The 14,742-nt window shown below is 38.3% G+C and overlaps 1 protein-coding gene across 2 annotated transcripts in view; it reads right to left on the bottom strand.

Moving 5' to 3' along the window:
- The window catches only part of FANCC (FA complementation group C), a 196,985-nt gene that overhangs the window by 172,852 nt on the left and 9,391 nt on the right, over positions 1–14,742 (bottom strand). For both annotated transcript variants that reach the window (XM_037056212.1, XM_037056213.1), the window contains exon 3: positions 4,825–4,919. In XM_037056212.1, the coding sequence (XP_036912107.1) occupies positions 4,825–4,919 (95 nt within the window). The remainder of the gene's footprint in view (positions 1–4,824; positions 4,920–14,742) is intronic.

The raw sequence follows: 14,742 nt of genomic DNA, 5'->3' as shown, positions 1-14,742 counted from the left end.
ACAATTACAAAAGATTCTTTTTTCTTATGATGAGAACTTTTAAGATCTACTCTTAGCAACTTTCAAATATACAATGTATTACTAAGTATAGTCACTATGCTGTACATTACATCTCTAAGACATTTATTTTATAACTGGAAATTTGTACCTTTTGACCCCCTTCACCCATTTTTCCCACCCCTAGCAACTGCCAATCTATTTTTTGTATCTATGAGCTTGTTTTTTATATTTTTTCTTTTCTTTTTTTAAAGATTTATTTATTTATTTATTTATCTTTAGAGGGGAAGGGAAGGAGAGAAGGAGAGAAATATCAATGTATGGTTGCCTCTCATGCGTTCCTGCTGGGAACTAGCCTGCAGGGAACCGGCCTGCAACCCAGGCATGTGTCCTGACTGGGAATCGAACCTCGATCGTGTGGTTCGCAGGCCCACGCTCAATCCACTGAGCTACACCAGCCAGGGCTTTCTTTATTTCATATAAAAGTTAGCTTGTATGGCACTTGTCTTTCTCTGACATTTCACTTAGGATAACACCCTCTAGGACCATTCATTTTGTTGGAAATAGGCTGAATAATATTCACTGCACATATGTATCATATTTTCTTCATCCAATCACCCACTGATGGACACCTAGGTTGCTTCCATATCTAGTTTATTTAGATAATGCTGTCTTTAGATCCATTCCTAAATCCTCAGCCTCTGTCATAGTACCTGGTAAACAGTAGATGCTCAAAAGGTATCTGTTCAATGGTCTCACCAGTAAAACTAAGTAATACTTGGCTCAAGAACCAAGTATTCCAAAAAGATGTAAAACAGTCCTATAACTTTAACCAGCCTCTACCAGGGGTGCCCAACCTGTGATGTGCAGGCCACACGAAGCTCAGGATGGCTGGGAATGTGCCCCAACACAAAATCGTAAATTTACCTAAAATATTATGAGTTTTTTGTGATTACGTGTTGCAATGTATTTAACATATGGCCCAAGACAACTCTTCTTCCAGTGTGGTGCAGAGACACCAAAAGGCTGGACACCACTGTGAGTCTAAAGTACAAGACTAGTCATTGAGGTAGTGTTATATAACATGGTACATAGGCAGTTACCAGTGAAACTCCAAAAAACACATTGTATTAATACATTTCCAGCATAACATATTAACATATGCTAACATATGGTTAGCATAAAACCAAAACTAAAAAGGTATTTTTATTTCTTCTATGTTCTAAAAATACAACTCATACAACTTGGTCTAACATTTTCAAATTTAATAATTATTCTGAATTTTTAGTGAATTTGACAATTTATAGAAGAAATTCTAGGTATTTCACTCAGGTTGTTTCAGTCACACTTCTGATATTCTAGGAACAGAGAATAACCCAAAATTTTATCACCACAATTACAACAGCATTGCACATATCAGGCACTAAATAAATGCTCATTAAATAAAATTAACACATACTGAAGTATGTCTTGTAATATAATTTTCAGAAGGATTTGTAGGACAAGTTACACATCCATAACATGTAATATGTCACTCTATAACTTTTACGGTGGAAGTATCACTTCTAAACTAAAAGAAAGTATACCCAAGATGTACAACTGATTCATACACCAACAAGTATCTTCTGTCTTGCTGCTTTTATGGTCAACCTTGTATGATTATGCAGGTACTGACTGATTTGTGATAGGTATATGTAATTAGCTTGCTAATCCTTAAATAGTTAATATTATTCTAGATATCTTTTTAATCAGTTAATATTAGAGGCTTGTGTAGTACGAGAAGGAAAACTTTTCCCAGTCTCCTATGTCCTCAGCCTCTTCCTACCAGTGCTTTCTTAGAATTCTACTCAGTTCTTTTCAATTTCAATCATCTCATTTCTATGTTCTAGTCTACCACCTCCTCTAACCCTTGTTTCTTGAAAGAGTAACCAAAATTTATCACCTCCACTTCCTTATCTCCCCATCATTTCTCAATCTGTAGCAATCTGGCTACTTTCCTTAATCTATTAACCTATTCTCACCAAGGTCATTCCTCCCAGTGGCTAAATCCAGTCAATGCTGTTCAATCCTCAACTTGATCTACGCTCTGCAGCAGCCCTGTGTGATACGGTGACCAGTCCTCACACATATCGCTACCAAGCACTTCAAATATATTGAGAACAAATCATCTGGGTATGTGAACCTTATGAAATCAAAATACAGACCAAAAATTTCTGATGAATATAAATATAAATTAAGACGTAACATGTAGATATAAGTGTAACATATACACCGGATTTCAATGACTTGGTATGAAAAACAGTCTATAAAATAATCTCATAATTTTTGTATTAATTGTGTGCTAAAATTAGTATTTTTGATATACTGGGTTGAATAACATTATTAAAATTAGTCTCACCTTTTTTATGTTTATTAAAGCAGCTACTGGAAATTTTTAAATGGTCTCTGTATTATTTTACTTCTATCCAACAGTGCTGCACTATACCATTAGATACTAGAATGGCTGCCACTCCTTCCTTGTTGAAATGCTGCTGCTACTTACCTCCTCTCACTTCTTTGATGCCTCCCCTACCATTTTGAGTATGCAGTGTAGCTCATTCTTCTACTCACTCCTTAAATGTCAGTGTCTCACAAGGTTGTCCTGAGGTCCTTTCCAGGTACTCTCCGTGGACGGTTTCACTCTCACCCAAGGCTTCCACTATTCCCTTACACTGACTGACAACTATAAACCCTTCATTTGCAAATCAGCTTGCTCTCCTGAGAACGGTTTATTCAGCTGTACCTACATGTAAGCACATCTGCACTTAATCTGCTATTACATCTTTTGGATATTCACCTTATTAATATCATAAATATGGCCCCTCTTATCCATTTCATTCAGGTCGTCACAATTTCCCATCTTTACCACTACATTACTTCCAAAATTCTATCCTTGCCACCTTCCAAATCAATTTCCTGTTGCTGTTAAGTTTCTAAAACTCACATCTGGCCATATCACTTCTTTTCAAAATACTTTGGTGGTTTCCTCACTGCCTTCAAGATAAAATAAAAACTTCTTATAATCATACATAACTCTTGCTGCTTACCTGCCTCTCAGCTTTATGCTTCATCAACAGCTCTATAAAACCCCGACTTCAGGTATGTCCAAGTACCTATAGTCCCCTGAATGCAACAACTGCTTTCACACCATCATGCTTTCTTTGCACATGCTCTTTCTGATGACAGCAATACCACTCCTAAAACTCTATCCCTGCTGTCCCAGTCATCCTTCAAAACTCAGCTGTGTCATCTCCCCCAGGGGAAATGTCTATAAACCCCTAAGGCTGAGCAAGTGTCCCTCTCTGTGTTACCATCAAACCTGTTTGCAGCTCTACTAATAACCCAATCACACTTCCTTGGGGGATCTGGCCAGTTCCTGAATACCTGAAGGTTGGAATAAAGTATTTTTATGTTATTTCCCTGTGTTAATAAGTACTTATTGATAAACAGACACTACATTATATAGGGGAAACTCACAGAATAAAATGTAAGGTTAGAAATTTTTAAATGGACTAATAGAGTCATGATTGAAATAAAGAACGTTAACCCCCAATAATCCTAGAAAAACTTTAATTAGATGGTCTATGTCAGGATGTTTTAAGCTAGGCAATAGAAAAATATAACCTAAATAATCATTAAAACATCAAACACTCAACAGAAGCAACAATTTAAAATATTAAAGATTAAATATATTTTTCTATTTATTTACCTTGTTTTTCATATCATTTTACCCCTAATTCTACTTATTAGTTCCTTTCTTCAGTTCTTTACATTAATTTTCCTTCCAATTAAATGTGGCATTCTTTCCTTCCCTTACTTCTCACTTCTACTGTCCCTGTCCCTTCTGTTCCTCTTTCAACATAAGGTAAAATTACAAATACTGTGTTTGTCTTGCTATTAACAATTTTGTATTAAACAAAAGAACAGTCAAAAAAGTAGTGAATGAAATGATATCACCAGTCAGGTTGATAGACAAAACCACATGCATTAATCTGGGTGGGTGAGTTCATAATACTAAGCAGTAATCTGAACCATATGTATACTAAGTGGAGTCTGACAGGCATCAGTGAGTCCTTGGGGTTACGGCAGCAAGACAGTGGGGAGTAAGAGAAAAGAAAAGACAACTTGCTGGTAGTGAGGGCAGCCACAGCTCAGCCTCACAACATTCTGCAACTTGTGCCTGCTTTTCAAAAGGAAGCAGAAACAAGAGATGGGAAAGCAGGAAGCTGTCGGCTACATGTCCTAGCACAGTTGAGTAACTAACAAGATGGCGTGAGCAGCAGTAGCCAAGTAGCACCATATGCTAATCTGAACATACTGGCCTGTGTGCCAACTAAATACACAAAAGAAAGACTACTATTCCCAGGGAACTTCTGAATTTTAGTTTTACTACAGAATAGATTCTCAGAGAGGCAGAGAAGTGCTTGCAGAGGAATTACATAATTACAATATTTATACTAGGTTGGTAGGAAGAAACAATTTTTTGAGGATTTTTTTTTGCTAGAGGGAAATAGAATGCATTATTTTAATTACCTGAAACTAAACTTTCAAAACCATTCAACATTAGATCTTATAGGCATGGGGAAGTTCACCTTAATGACTGATGTCTTACAGAATTCACAAACAAAAATGGAATCTCTTAAATAACTTTACATTCGTCAAGATAATGTAATAGCACAGACTATGTTTGAATTGTTTCTAAAACATCCTAGAACTGGACTGTCAGAGCAGCACCTTTAAAAAATCAATTTAATTCAAAGCAGTACAGGGCAAGATTTACTATCTTACCCGTGTCCAGGAGTTAAGTTTCAATTCTCCAGAATTCTGTGGTTCTTTTATAATCAGATGACGTAAGCAGCATATTATAATTTTTTGGCTTTCATCTACAAAAAGAAAAAGTGTAATCAGTAGGTTTAATCAAATAAAGTAGAAAGATAGTGTAAAAATTTGAAACATTATAAGTACAAGAAATATATTAATTATATTTTAGAAAAATCTCAAACTACTAAATTCACAGAACAAGCATCCAGGACTATGTGTGAAACTTAATTTTGTGGGGGTTTTTTTTCTTGTGGGTTTGGGATCATGTCTACTTAACATTTGTGTGGTCAATTCCCTTTCTGTTACAGCAGCAATTTTTAAAGCCAAAAGAGAACCATGGAAAGAACTTGGCTTTTCTCAAGGTCAGTTCTTTATTTCTCATTTCAAACCATTTGTAGTTTCAACCATTTTAAGGCAACAAAATTGTGATAGCCAGTATTCAATATTCTGATTTAATCTTTTAATTGTCTAATTTGCTAAAACATCCTCGCTTGTTAAAAACAAATTCAACAAAAAGACTGTTTAATACCAAATGGTTGAATGAAAAAGAAGCCTTTTAACACACTCCTAATTCTTTACTCTAAAATTTAAAACTTTACTAAATACATGACGAAAATGCTGAACTTTAAAATCTTATTATATTCAATGAGAATATCTATGTAGTAAGCCATTTCTTTTTTCTTGTTTGGAAACTGAGCCCATTCCAGCTGGAAATTTTGTAACAAGATTGAAAAGGAAAATGAGACCTAAAACTGATGTCGGTTCCTGAACTAGAGCCAAGTAACAACGGACTTTAATCACAAGGCCATGGGGGTGAGGCTGGGGAAACCGAGCACCTGGAACCAACCCTGTGCAGAATCACCACTGTCCCTGGCGGTGGGGGAGGGAGGACGACTAAATTTTCCTTCCACCCTTCTAAATTCTTCTGTCTGGACTAATAATCAAGTTAACACGAGACAGATTAACAGGAGAAAATGACCAAATTTATGATACATGTGGTACATGTGGTACATGTGGCAAATTTATGGTACATGTGGCAGTCTCCATAAGAATATGGGACCAGAAGTTAGGGCTTATATGCCACCTTCAGCTAAAGAGAAGGGGATGGTTATTGTGTGGTCTGAGACTTTAAAAGGCAGGAAGACAATTCACATGGAGGTGGAAAAAATAAATGTTTTGTAAGTAAATGTTGGCTGAAATATCTTTCACAATGGGACACGAAAAGGACTGTGATCAAATGGTCTTACCAGGTGTCTCCCTGTCTATCACACTTAGCTCATATTAAGCTATATTATCTATGGTAATAGCACCCTTCCTAGAGCAGGTTGTCAATCTAAATTCTTAAAGTACTTGGAGGGAAGGTCAAAGTTTTTACGTTTTTTCAGTCTTTTATTAATTCAACCAGTTTAAATAATCAATATTCCAGAAGGCATATTTTTGGCTGGCAAACTCTGCTTCCCCTCACCCTTTACCTTCTTATTTTCTGCCATCTCATAAACACAGCATTTCCAAGGGTTTCATTAACAAGAAATAAGGAAAATACAAAGTACAGTAAGCTATCTCTGCATTTTTAACCACACACCAAAAGACACTAACAGGAACTTTTAAACCCATTTTCCCCATAAATATCTATAAGCTTATACTCCTAATAACATTTCTAAACAAATTTTATCAGAAATTATTCTAAGGGATGTTCCCTTCCCCTCCTAGTTTTTATGAGCTGAAACAGAGCAATGGCTTCCTGAGATCAACTTATTTCAAGAATTGTAATTTAACCTCTAATGATCCTAGGGTTCTTCAAGTTGAACCAATGCCACTGATGAAAAATGTGACTATTGTATGTCCTATGCTTAAATATATTAAGAAATTCCATCTTCATGTGGTAAGTGTGACAGACACATCTAATGATGAGATTGAGGCAGGACAGAAAGAAGTTAGGAAAAACTTCCAACAAGTGGAATGAGGAACTAGGAGTGGACATCATAGGCCAATAAGCTGCTAGGTAGGTCCTCTAATTAGAGCCCCCACCATGCATAATCAGAGAGAAAACGTTTATAGCAGGAAACTTCTGCAGTGGTTTTTGAGTGCAACAATAAGCAGTACTGGCCAAAACTAGATCAATCCAAAAAGGAAGAAAAATTGACCAGAGACTGACCTCAACCTTATTTTAATGAAAACAGACAGCACAATTAGAAGGGGAGCCAGGGGGATGAATGCCATGACACTTCTGAGGCAGGAGATAGGAAGGAGGAAACCTCAGAGGTGTCCCAGGGCTAAGATAAAGGACATCAATACAGGATGGAGACCCTGTCAGAGACCAGTTGTTCCTGCTTTCTGGAAAAGCACTGAATCATGGTGAATCATGAATGCGCCTGCACAGAAGATGCTACATGACCCCTGCTTCATTATAATAGCATTAAAATAAATTAACACTGTGTGACCCCCTTCCCTGGTGGCCAATCAAGGAAAATCATGGGAGACCACATGCGCAGTAGCTTTAAAGTAATATAACTACTTGTACATGCCCAATAAAAGCCCGCCAAAACTAGCCATGAAATATCCTCCCTATAAGAACAGAAACCCTCTGGCCCTTCTATCTCTGCTTTGAGTTTGATCAATCCCATGTTCTGTGGAGTGTACTATCACTTAATAAATCTGCTCTTTCTCTTTCTGCTATAAACTCTCTGTGTATTTGGTTTAATTCTTTTCCACAATCACCAAGAACCCGGTTACCTGTGCCCACCTGTGGCAATTTTGGTGAGCAAGCAAGGAGAAGATGCCAGAGTAGTAAGCCCCCTTGCTGCCCTGGCACCCAGGGATGCTCCTTTTTCCACTGCCATCTATTCCATTTTGGTGAGCCCGATTTTCCCTTATGGAAGGCCGGCTGCTAAATTGGGGGCACAGGTTAGGCAGCTAAAAGCCACAAGGGCACCTACCACCTGAAGACATCCGTGATAGGATAACCTGAGTGCAGAACTGGGTTAGCCTTAGCCCCTGCCAGGTGGAAGACAATGTCCGAACACCAGCCAGGCACACTGTGAAAACTGTAAGACACTGCCCCACCGGGCAGCCACTCCCTCAATAGGCATAGTTTGACCTTCCAAATGGGGTATCAGTCACCACCTTGCCTGCACTATGACCTCCTTTTGCAGTTTCCTCATCAGGCCCACAGATAGTCTTTTAGGTTTCTCCTTACCAGCTGACTTTTGGCCTTTATACCTGTGCTCAGAACCCACTTGCCTTTTGTGTAGGAAGGATTCCTGCTGTCTTCGTACCCAGAATATCTATTTCAGGGTCACTATCAGACCTATTGCTAAGTATAGTTGCAGAAATGAGTCACTCCCATCTTTGGCATATATATACAATCACTGTAGCTGCAACACTGGCCAGAGCCACTTACAAGGTGCCTACTGGTCATTTGTTACTAGAATGGCCACATGGAGCCACTCTTACCCAATTAGTTGAATTTGAAATTCTAAGGTGGTTTACTTGCCTCTATAGGGGTATTTTAATTTCCCTTCTTGGTCCGCCATCCCACTATGAAATCCATCTTGAGTATGAAGGGGGCAGGGGGGTTTCAGATACCTCTTGATGTCTCTTCTGGGGAAATTTCAGACTCAGGTACAATTTCTTAAAGCTCTGGAAAAATTAGATAGAATATCCAAGTGTCCTCTTGTGATATAGAAAAGAGTCATTTTATAATAAGGTCATCTTGGTGCCCCTCCTGGTGGTTTACAGGGCCAGAAACTATTTTCCTAGTAAGACACTTCCTTTGCTCAGATCTGAAGGCTTACAGGAAGAGGAGGGTCTTCGTAGATGGAGAAAACAGGAATGGAAATGCTACCTGGATAAAGCAATGGGTCTGGGGTTATTGGGATTACAGGCAATTGCTCAAGGATGCTGCAGTGGTTCCCTCCCAACAGTTCTTTGCTTCCTGGACACTCAGTAGGACCACAAATTATGCAGAGTATCCAGGGAACTCAAAACCTCTGAATTAAATATAGAAAAAGAAACAAAACTAGACTGTAGTGATCCTCTCAGGTCTTTCAATTTCTGTCAGCTGACACTCACTAGGATTTCTTTTGCCAGAGACATCTGGTAGGTCAGTGGGATTCAGAGGATGCCCTGTGGCCCACTGGGAAAGCTCCTAAGGCAAGCAAACAGGGATGTCTCTAGATTGAAAGGAGTATCTTTGTGTGTTTTTTTCTTCTCTTTAGGATCACTGAAGTGGAGATGGGAACCACACCTTTTATCCCTTCCCAATCACCACTGGGCTACATTCTTAGTGATTGGGATAAATTTGACCTTAAAAATTTAAAAATAGTTTAGTTTTATTTTGTAACATTGTTTGGCTCCAGTATAAATTAGGAGATGGAAAGATATGTCCTGAAAATCAGAGCAGGAATTATAACCCTATACTATGGTTAGATATATATTCTCTGTTCTGCTACAGGGAAAGTAAACGGTCTGAAATTCTTCACAGGCTGGCATTTATGGCTCTGTACCAAGATTTCTCATTTTGCTCCAGCCCCTTCTAACAGAACCTATAGGTCCAAGTGTTGATCTATATATCCAGGAGCTGGTTCTTTGAAAAAATAAACAAAATTGATAAGCCTTTAACCAGAGTCATCAAGAAAAAAAGAGAGACACAAATAAATAAAATCAGAAATGAAAGAGGAGAAATTACAACTGATACCACAGAAAAAAATGATTGTAAGAAATTACTACGAACAACTACACATCAAGAAATTTGAAATCCTGGGTGAAATGGACAAATTTCTAGAAAAATATAATCTTCCAAAACTGAATCAAAAAGAAGCAGAAAGCCTAAACAGACCAATAACAGCAAATGAAATTGAAGCAGTAATCAAAAGACTCCTGTCACACAAAAGCCCTGGACGAGATGGTTTCACAAGAGAACTTAATGAAACATTTAAGGACTTCACAGACTATTCTAAAAAATCCAAGAAGAGGAAAGACTACCAAACTCTTTTTATAAGGCCAGCATCATCCTAATCCAAAACCAGACAAAGGAACAACAAAAAAAGAAAACTATAGGCCAATACCTCTGATAAACATAGATGCTAAAATCCTCAAAAAATATTGGCAAACCACATCTAGCTTTACATCAAAAAGATCAGATACCATGATCAAGTGGGATTCATCCCAGGGATGCAAAAATGGTACAATATTCACAAATCAATAAATGTAATACATCACATGAGCAAAAGAAAAACCAAAAATCACATGATCATATCAATGGATGGGAGGAAAGCATTTGATAAGCTACAGCACCCATTTACGATAAAAACACTCAGCAAAGTGGGAGTAAGAGGGAGCATTCCTCAACATAATAAAGGACATATATGGAAAACCTACTGCCAACATCATACTCAATGGGCAAAAACTAAAACCTCTCCCACTTAGATCAGGGACAAGACAAGGATGTTTGCTTTCACCACTTCTATTCAACATAGTATAGGAAGTCCTAGCCACACTGATCTGACAAGAAAAAGAAATAAAAGGCATTCAAATTGCAAAGGAAGAAGCAAAACTGTCACTGTTTGCAGATGACACAGAAAATCCAATAGACTCTCCCCCCAAACTACTCAACCTAATAAGTGAATTTGGCAAAACACTGGGATACAAAGTCAATATTCAGAAATTGAAGGCATTTTTTTACACCAACAATGAAATATCAGAAACGGAAATTATGGGAAAAATCCCATTCAATATAGCAACAAGAAAAATAAAGTACCTATCAATAAACCTAACCAAGGAGGTAAAATCCCTGTACTAAGAAAACTACACAACACTGAAGAAAGAAATTAAGGAAGACACAAATGGAAGCATGTAACTGTTCATTTATGGAACAGTTAACACCATCAAGATGTCCATACTACAAAAAGCAATCTACAGATTCAACACAATCCCTATTAAAACACCAATGACATATTTCACAGATGCAGACCAAACATTTCAAAAATTTACATGGAATCATAAATGATCCTGAATAGCCACAGAAATTTTGGGAAAGAAGAACAAAGCAGGATGGATCAGAATACCTGATATCAACTGTATTACAAGGCCACAGTAATCAAAACAGTGTGGTACTGGCATAAGAACAGACACATAAACCAATGGAACAGAATAAAGAGCCCAGAAATAAACTCATGTCTTTATGGTCAATTAATATTCAACAAAGGGGACAGAAATGTAAAATGGAGTAAAAATAGCCTCTCCAACAAATGGTGTTGGGAGAACTGGACAGTTATGTGCAAAAAAAAGAAACTCGATCACCAACTTATACTATACACAAAAATAAACTCAAGATGGATAAAAGACTTAAAATATTAAGTTGTGATACCATAAAAGTCCTATAGGAGAACATAGGCAGGAAAATCTCAGATATTCCAATATTTTCACTGAGTTGTTCCCTAGAGCAAGGGTATCAAACTCACTTTCACCAGGGGCCACATCAGCCTTGTGGTTGCCTTCAAAGCATCGAATGTAATTTTAGGACTGAATAAATATAACTACTCCTTAACAGTTAAACAAGAATTCAGCACCACTGGCTAGAAACAAGGTACCAGCCAGAAAAAACAAGGTGGAGGGCCAGATTCAGCCCTCAGGCCTTGTGTTTGCCACCTGTGTCCTAGAGCAAGAGACATAGAGAAAAGAATAAACAAATGGGACTTCATAAAAATAAAAAGCCTCTTCACAGCTAAAGAAAACATTAGCAAAATGAAAAGGGAACCAACTGTATGGAAAAATATATTTGCCAATGGTATCTCAGACAAGGGTTTGATCTCCAAAATATATAAAGAACTCACATGGCTCCACACCAGGAAGACAAACAACACAATTAAAAAATGGACAAACAGATACTTCTAGACCTGAACAGACACTTCTCCAAGGAGGACATATAGAAGGCCCAGAGACATATGAATGGATGTTCAGCATCACTAGCCATCAGAGATGCAAATTAAAACCACAATGACATACCACTTCCACTTGTCAGAACATCCATTATAAACAAAGCAAGAAACAATAAGTACTGGAGAGGTTGTGGAGAAAAAGGAACCCTAGTGCACTGTTGGTGGGAAAGCAGATGGGTGCAGCCACTGTAAAAAACAGTATGAAATTTCCTCAAAAAACTAAAAATGGAACTGCCTTTTGACCCAGCAATTCCACTGCTGGGATTATACCCTAAGAATCCTGAAACACCAATTCAAAAGAACCTATGCACTCCAATGTTCACAGCAGCACAATTTACAATAGTCAAGTACTGGAAGCAACCTAGGTGCCCATCAGTAAATTAGTGGGTCAAAAACCTGTGGTACATTTATACAATGAAATATTACGCAGCAGAAACAAAGAAGGATCTCCTACCCTTTGCAATAGCATGAATAGAACTGGAGAGCATTATACTAAGTGAACTGAGCCAGGTGGCGAAGGACAAATACCATATGATCTCACCTGTAAGTGGAACTTAATCCAGAAAACAAACAAGCAAGCAAAATATAACCAGAGGCAATGATATAAAGAACTGACAGTAATCAGAGGGGAGGCAGTAATCAAGAAGGAGGCAAGGCTATTGGGAGAAACAGGGGAAAGGGTCATCAAGGAACATGTATAAAGGACCTATGGACGAAGCCAAAGGGGTGTAGAATTGAGAGTGGGAGATGGGGGTTGGTGGGGTGGGGGAAAGTGGTGTTTGGAAAATGGAGACAATTGTATTCAAACAAAAATAACTAAATAAATATTTTTTAAAAAAGAAAAGAAATAATACCCTGGTTCAGTCTTCCACAACCCTACAAAGTGATAATGAGCCATCCTTACACTTCTAGGATTACTCAAGCAGTCTCTGAAGCTCTAGGCATAAAATATTCTCCCGCTCCACTGGGAGATCACACTGCTCTGGAAAGGTAGAATAGGCAAATCAAATTTTAAAAAGAACATTAGAAAAACTTTGTCAGGAGACTTCTGAAAACTGGGCTAGTTTGCTACCTATAGGCTTCATGAAAATTAGGGACTTCTCTAAGGCCAATACTAAAGTCAGCCCATTTGAAATGTCATATGGCTGACCCTTTTGGACTCTAGATCTAACATGTGGTACAGAGACCCATCAAACAATTAAGTATATAATAAACTTAGGGCAAGTGAAGAAACCTTTACAGGATATAGAAATTAAGTTTTACCAGCACCAAAAGGAAGCTTTCAAATTACCATATCTCCAGTGGACTGTGCGTACTCCTTAAAACTTGGGAGGAGGGACCACCAGCAGACCAAATCAACCCTGAATGGAAAGGGCCCTACCAGATAGTCCTGAGCACCCGTATGGCTGTGAAACTTTTATGGGTTAATAGTTGGGTTCATATTTCCAGGGTACACCTGGCTCCTGCTGACCCCAATCTGACTCAGGACCAGCTAGAGACCCAAAGCCCACACTACACCTGCGAGCCACTGGAGGACTTCAGGTTCCTGTTCAAAAGGAGGAAGCCCTAAAAGATAACTAATGATTGATGACAATGTACTAAAATTGCCATTTTTTGGATAGTTATGATTCTTGCAACCTTTCTATTAGTACCAGTCCTCTGTATGAAGGCTTCTGTACTTCCTTCTGGGTGGGATCATATCTATGATTGTCCAAAATGAAAATATCTTTGTTGTTTCTATTACCCATTCTACTCACCTACTCCCTGTATAGGAAAACGGGATGAAAATTTTTTAGTAAACGCTTCTCAAACCTTAGCAGCAGGAGAAAACCTGGCCTACTGTTGGATACATCATTCTAACCCAGAAACTCCTTCCAGATATAACACACATATTAAAGCCTATCCAATAGCTAATGAATCCTTAATCAATGCTTTGAATTCTTCTGCTAAGTACATGGACTACCTTTTTCTTTAAGAATCAGATGGGAACAGAACCCTGCTTTGTGCTTCCATATGAGCCCACTAGAATTAAAGTCATTTAATTACTTGAGTACCTTTCTTAAATGCGACAGTACTATAGAATGCACCCCACGGTATAACAATACTCATACATGGGTCATTAACCCATTTGAAGCCCTGACCTCTCTTTCAAGTTCCAGCTTTCTAGAGAATCCTTCTGAAGGAGAAATTTTCAAACCTTCAAACTGGTCACAATAAAGTATGCTACCCGAATTATGATTCTAACTGCATTCCTAATAGTACCCATTACTGCTTTGACAAAATTCGTAATGCAGGTTCAAATAATACTGTGTTAGTTGGAAACTGAACCAACCTCTTCAAGGGGCATTAGCAAAATTTCTACCACCTCCTACAGGAAAGGAAGATCAGGGAAATAATTTGGGACCCCTTAAGGATTGCCTTTCCTTCTTGCTATACACCCTCCTTAACAAATACAACTTCATCGATGCCACAGTCATTGCAGCACCCCCAGGCCTTGTCTGGCTATATAATAACTGGCTAACAGATCATTCAATATTTCAGGAAGCTATTGCTTATACACGTCTCAGCAACTCTAAACACAAAGGTGACTATACCTTAGGCACCATGGCACCCCGAGATCTTACTGTTATAAACATAACCCAGGGTCCTGGAAGTCCATCTCTCAGCTGAAAAAATGAGCTTTTGGTCTAGTAGTGGCTGGAGCTGCTGCCACTACAGCTACTGCAGCCCCCTGGAGAGGCTTTGCCTACCACGAAGCCACTCTAAGGGAACTCACTCAGATTATAGACTAAGTCTCCAAAGATTCTGCCGATACTGTATCTGGACTGTCAAGATCAGTACTCACTGGCAAATGTGGTCATGGATAGCCGCCTCACCCATGACTATTTTCTAACAGAACAATGCGGGGTATACACTGTTATCAATAAAAACCCTGCTGCACCTATGT

The sequence above is a fragment of the Sturnira hondurensis genome, unplaced genomic scaffold (assembly GCF_014824575.4).
Source record: "Sturnira hondurensis isolate 20B ecotype Veracruz unplaced genomic scaffold, ASM1482457v3 Scaffold0008860, whole genome shotgun sequence".
Taxonomy (NCBI): Eukaryota; Metazoa; Chordata; class Mammalia; order Chiroptera; family Phyllostomidae; genus Sturnira; species Sturnira hondurensis.
This window is presented reverse-complemented; position numbering and strand designations above follow the sequence as displayed.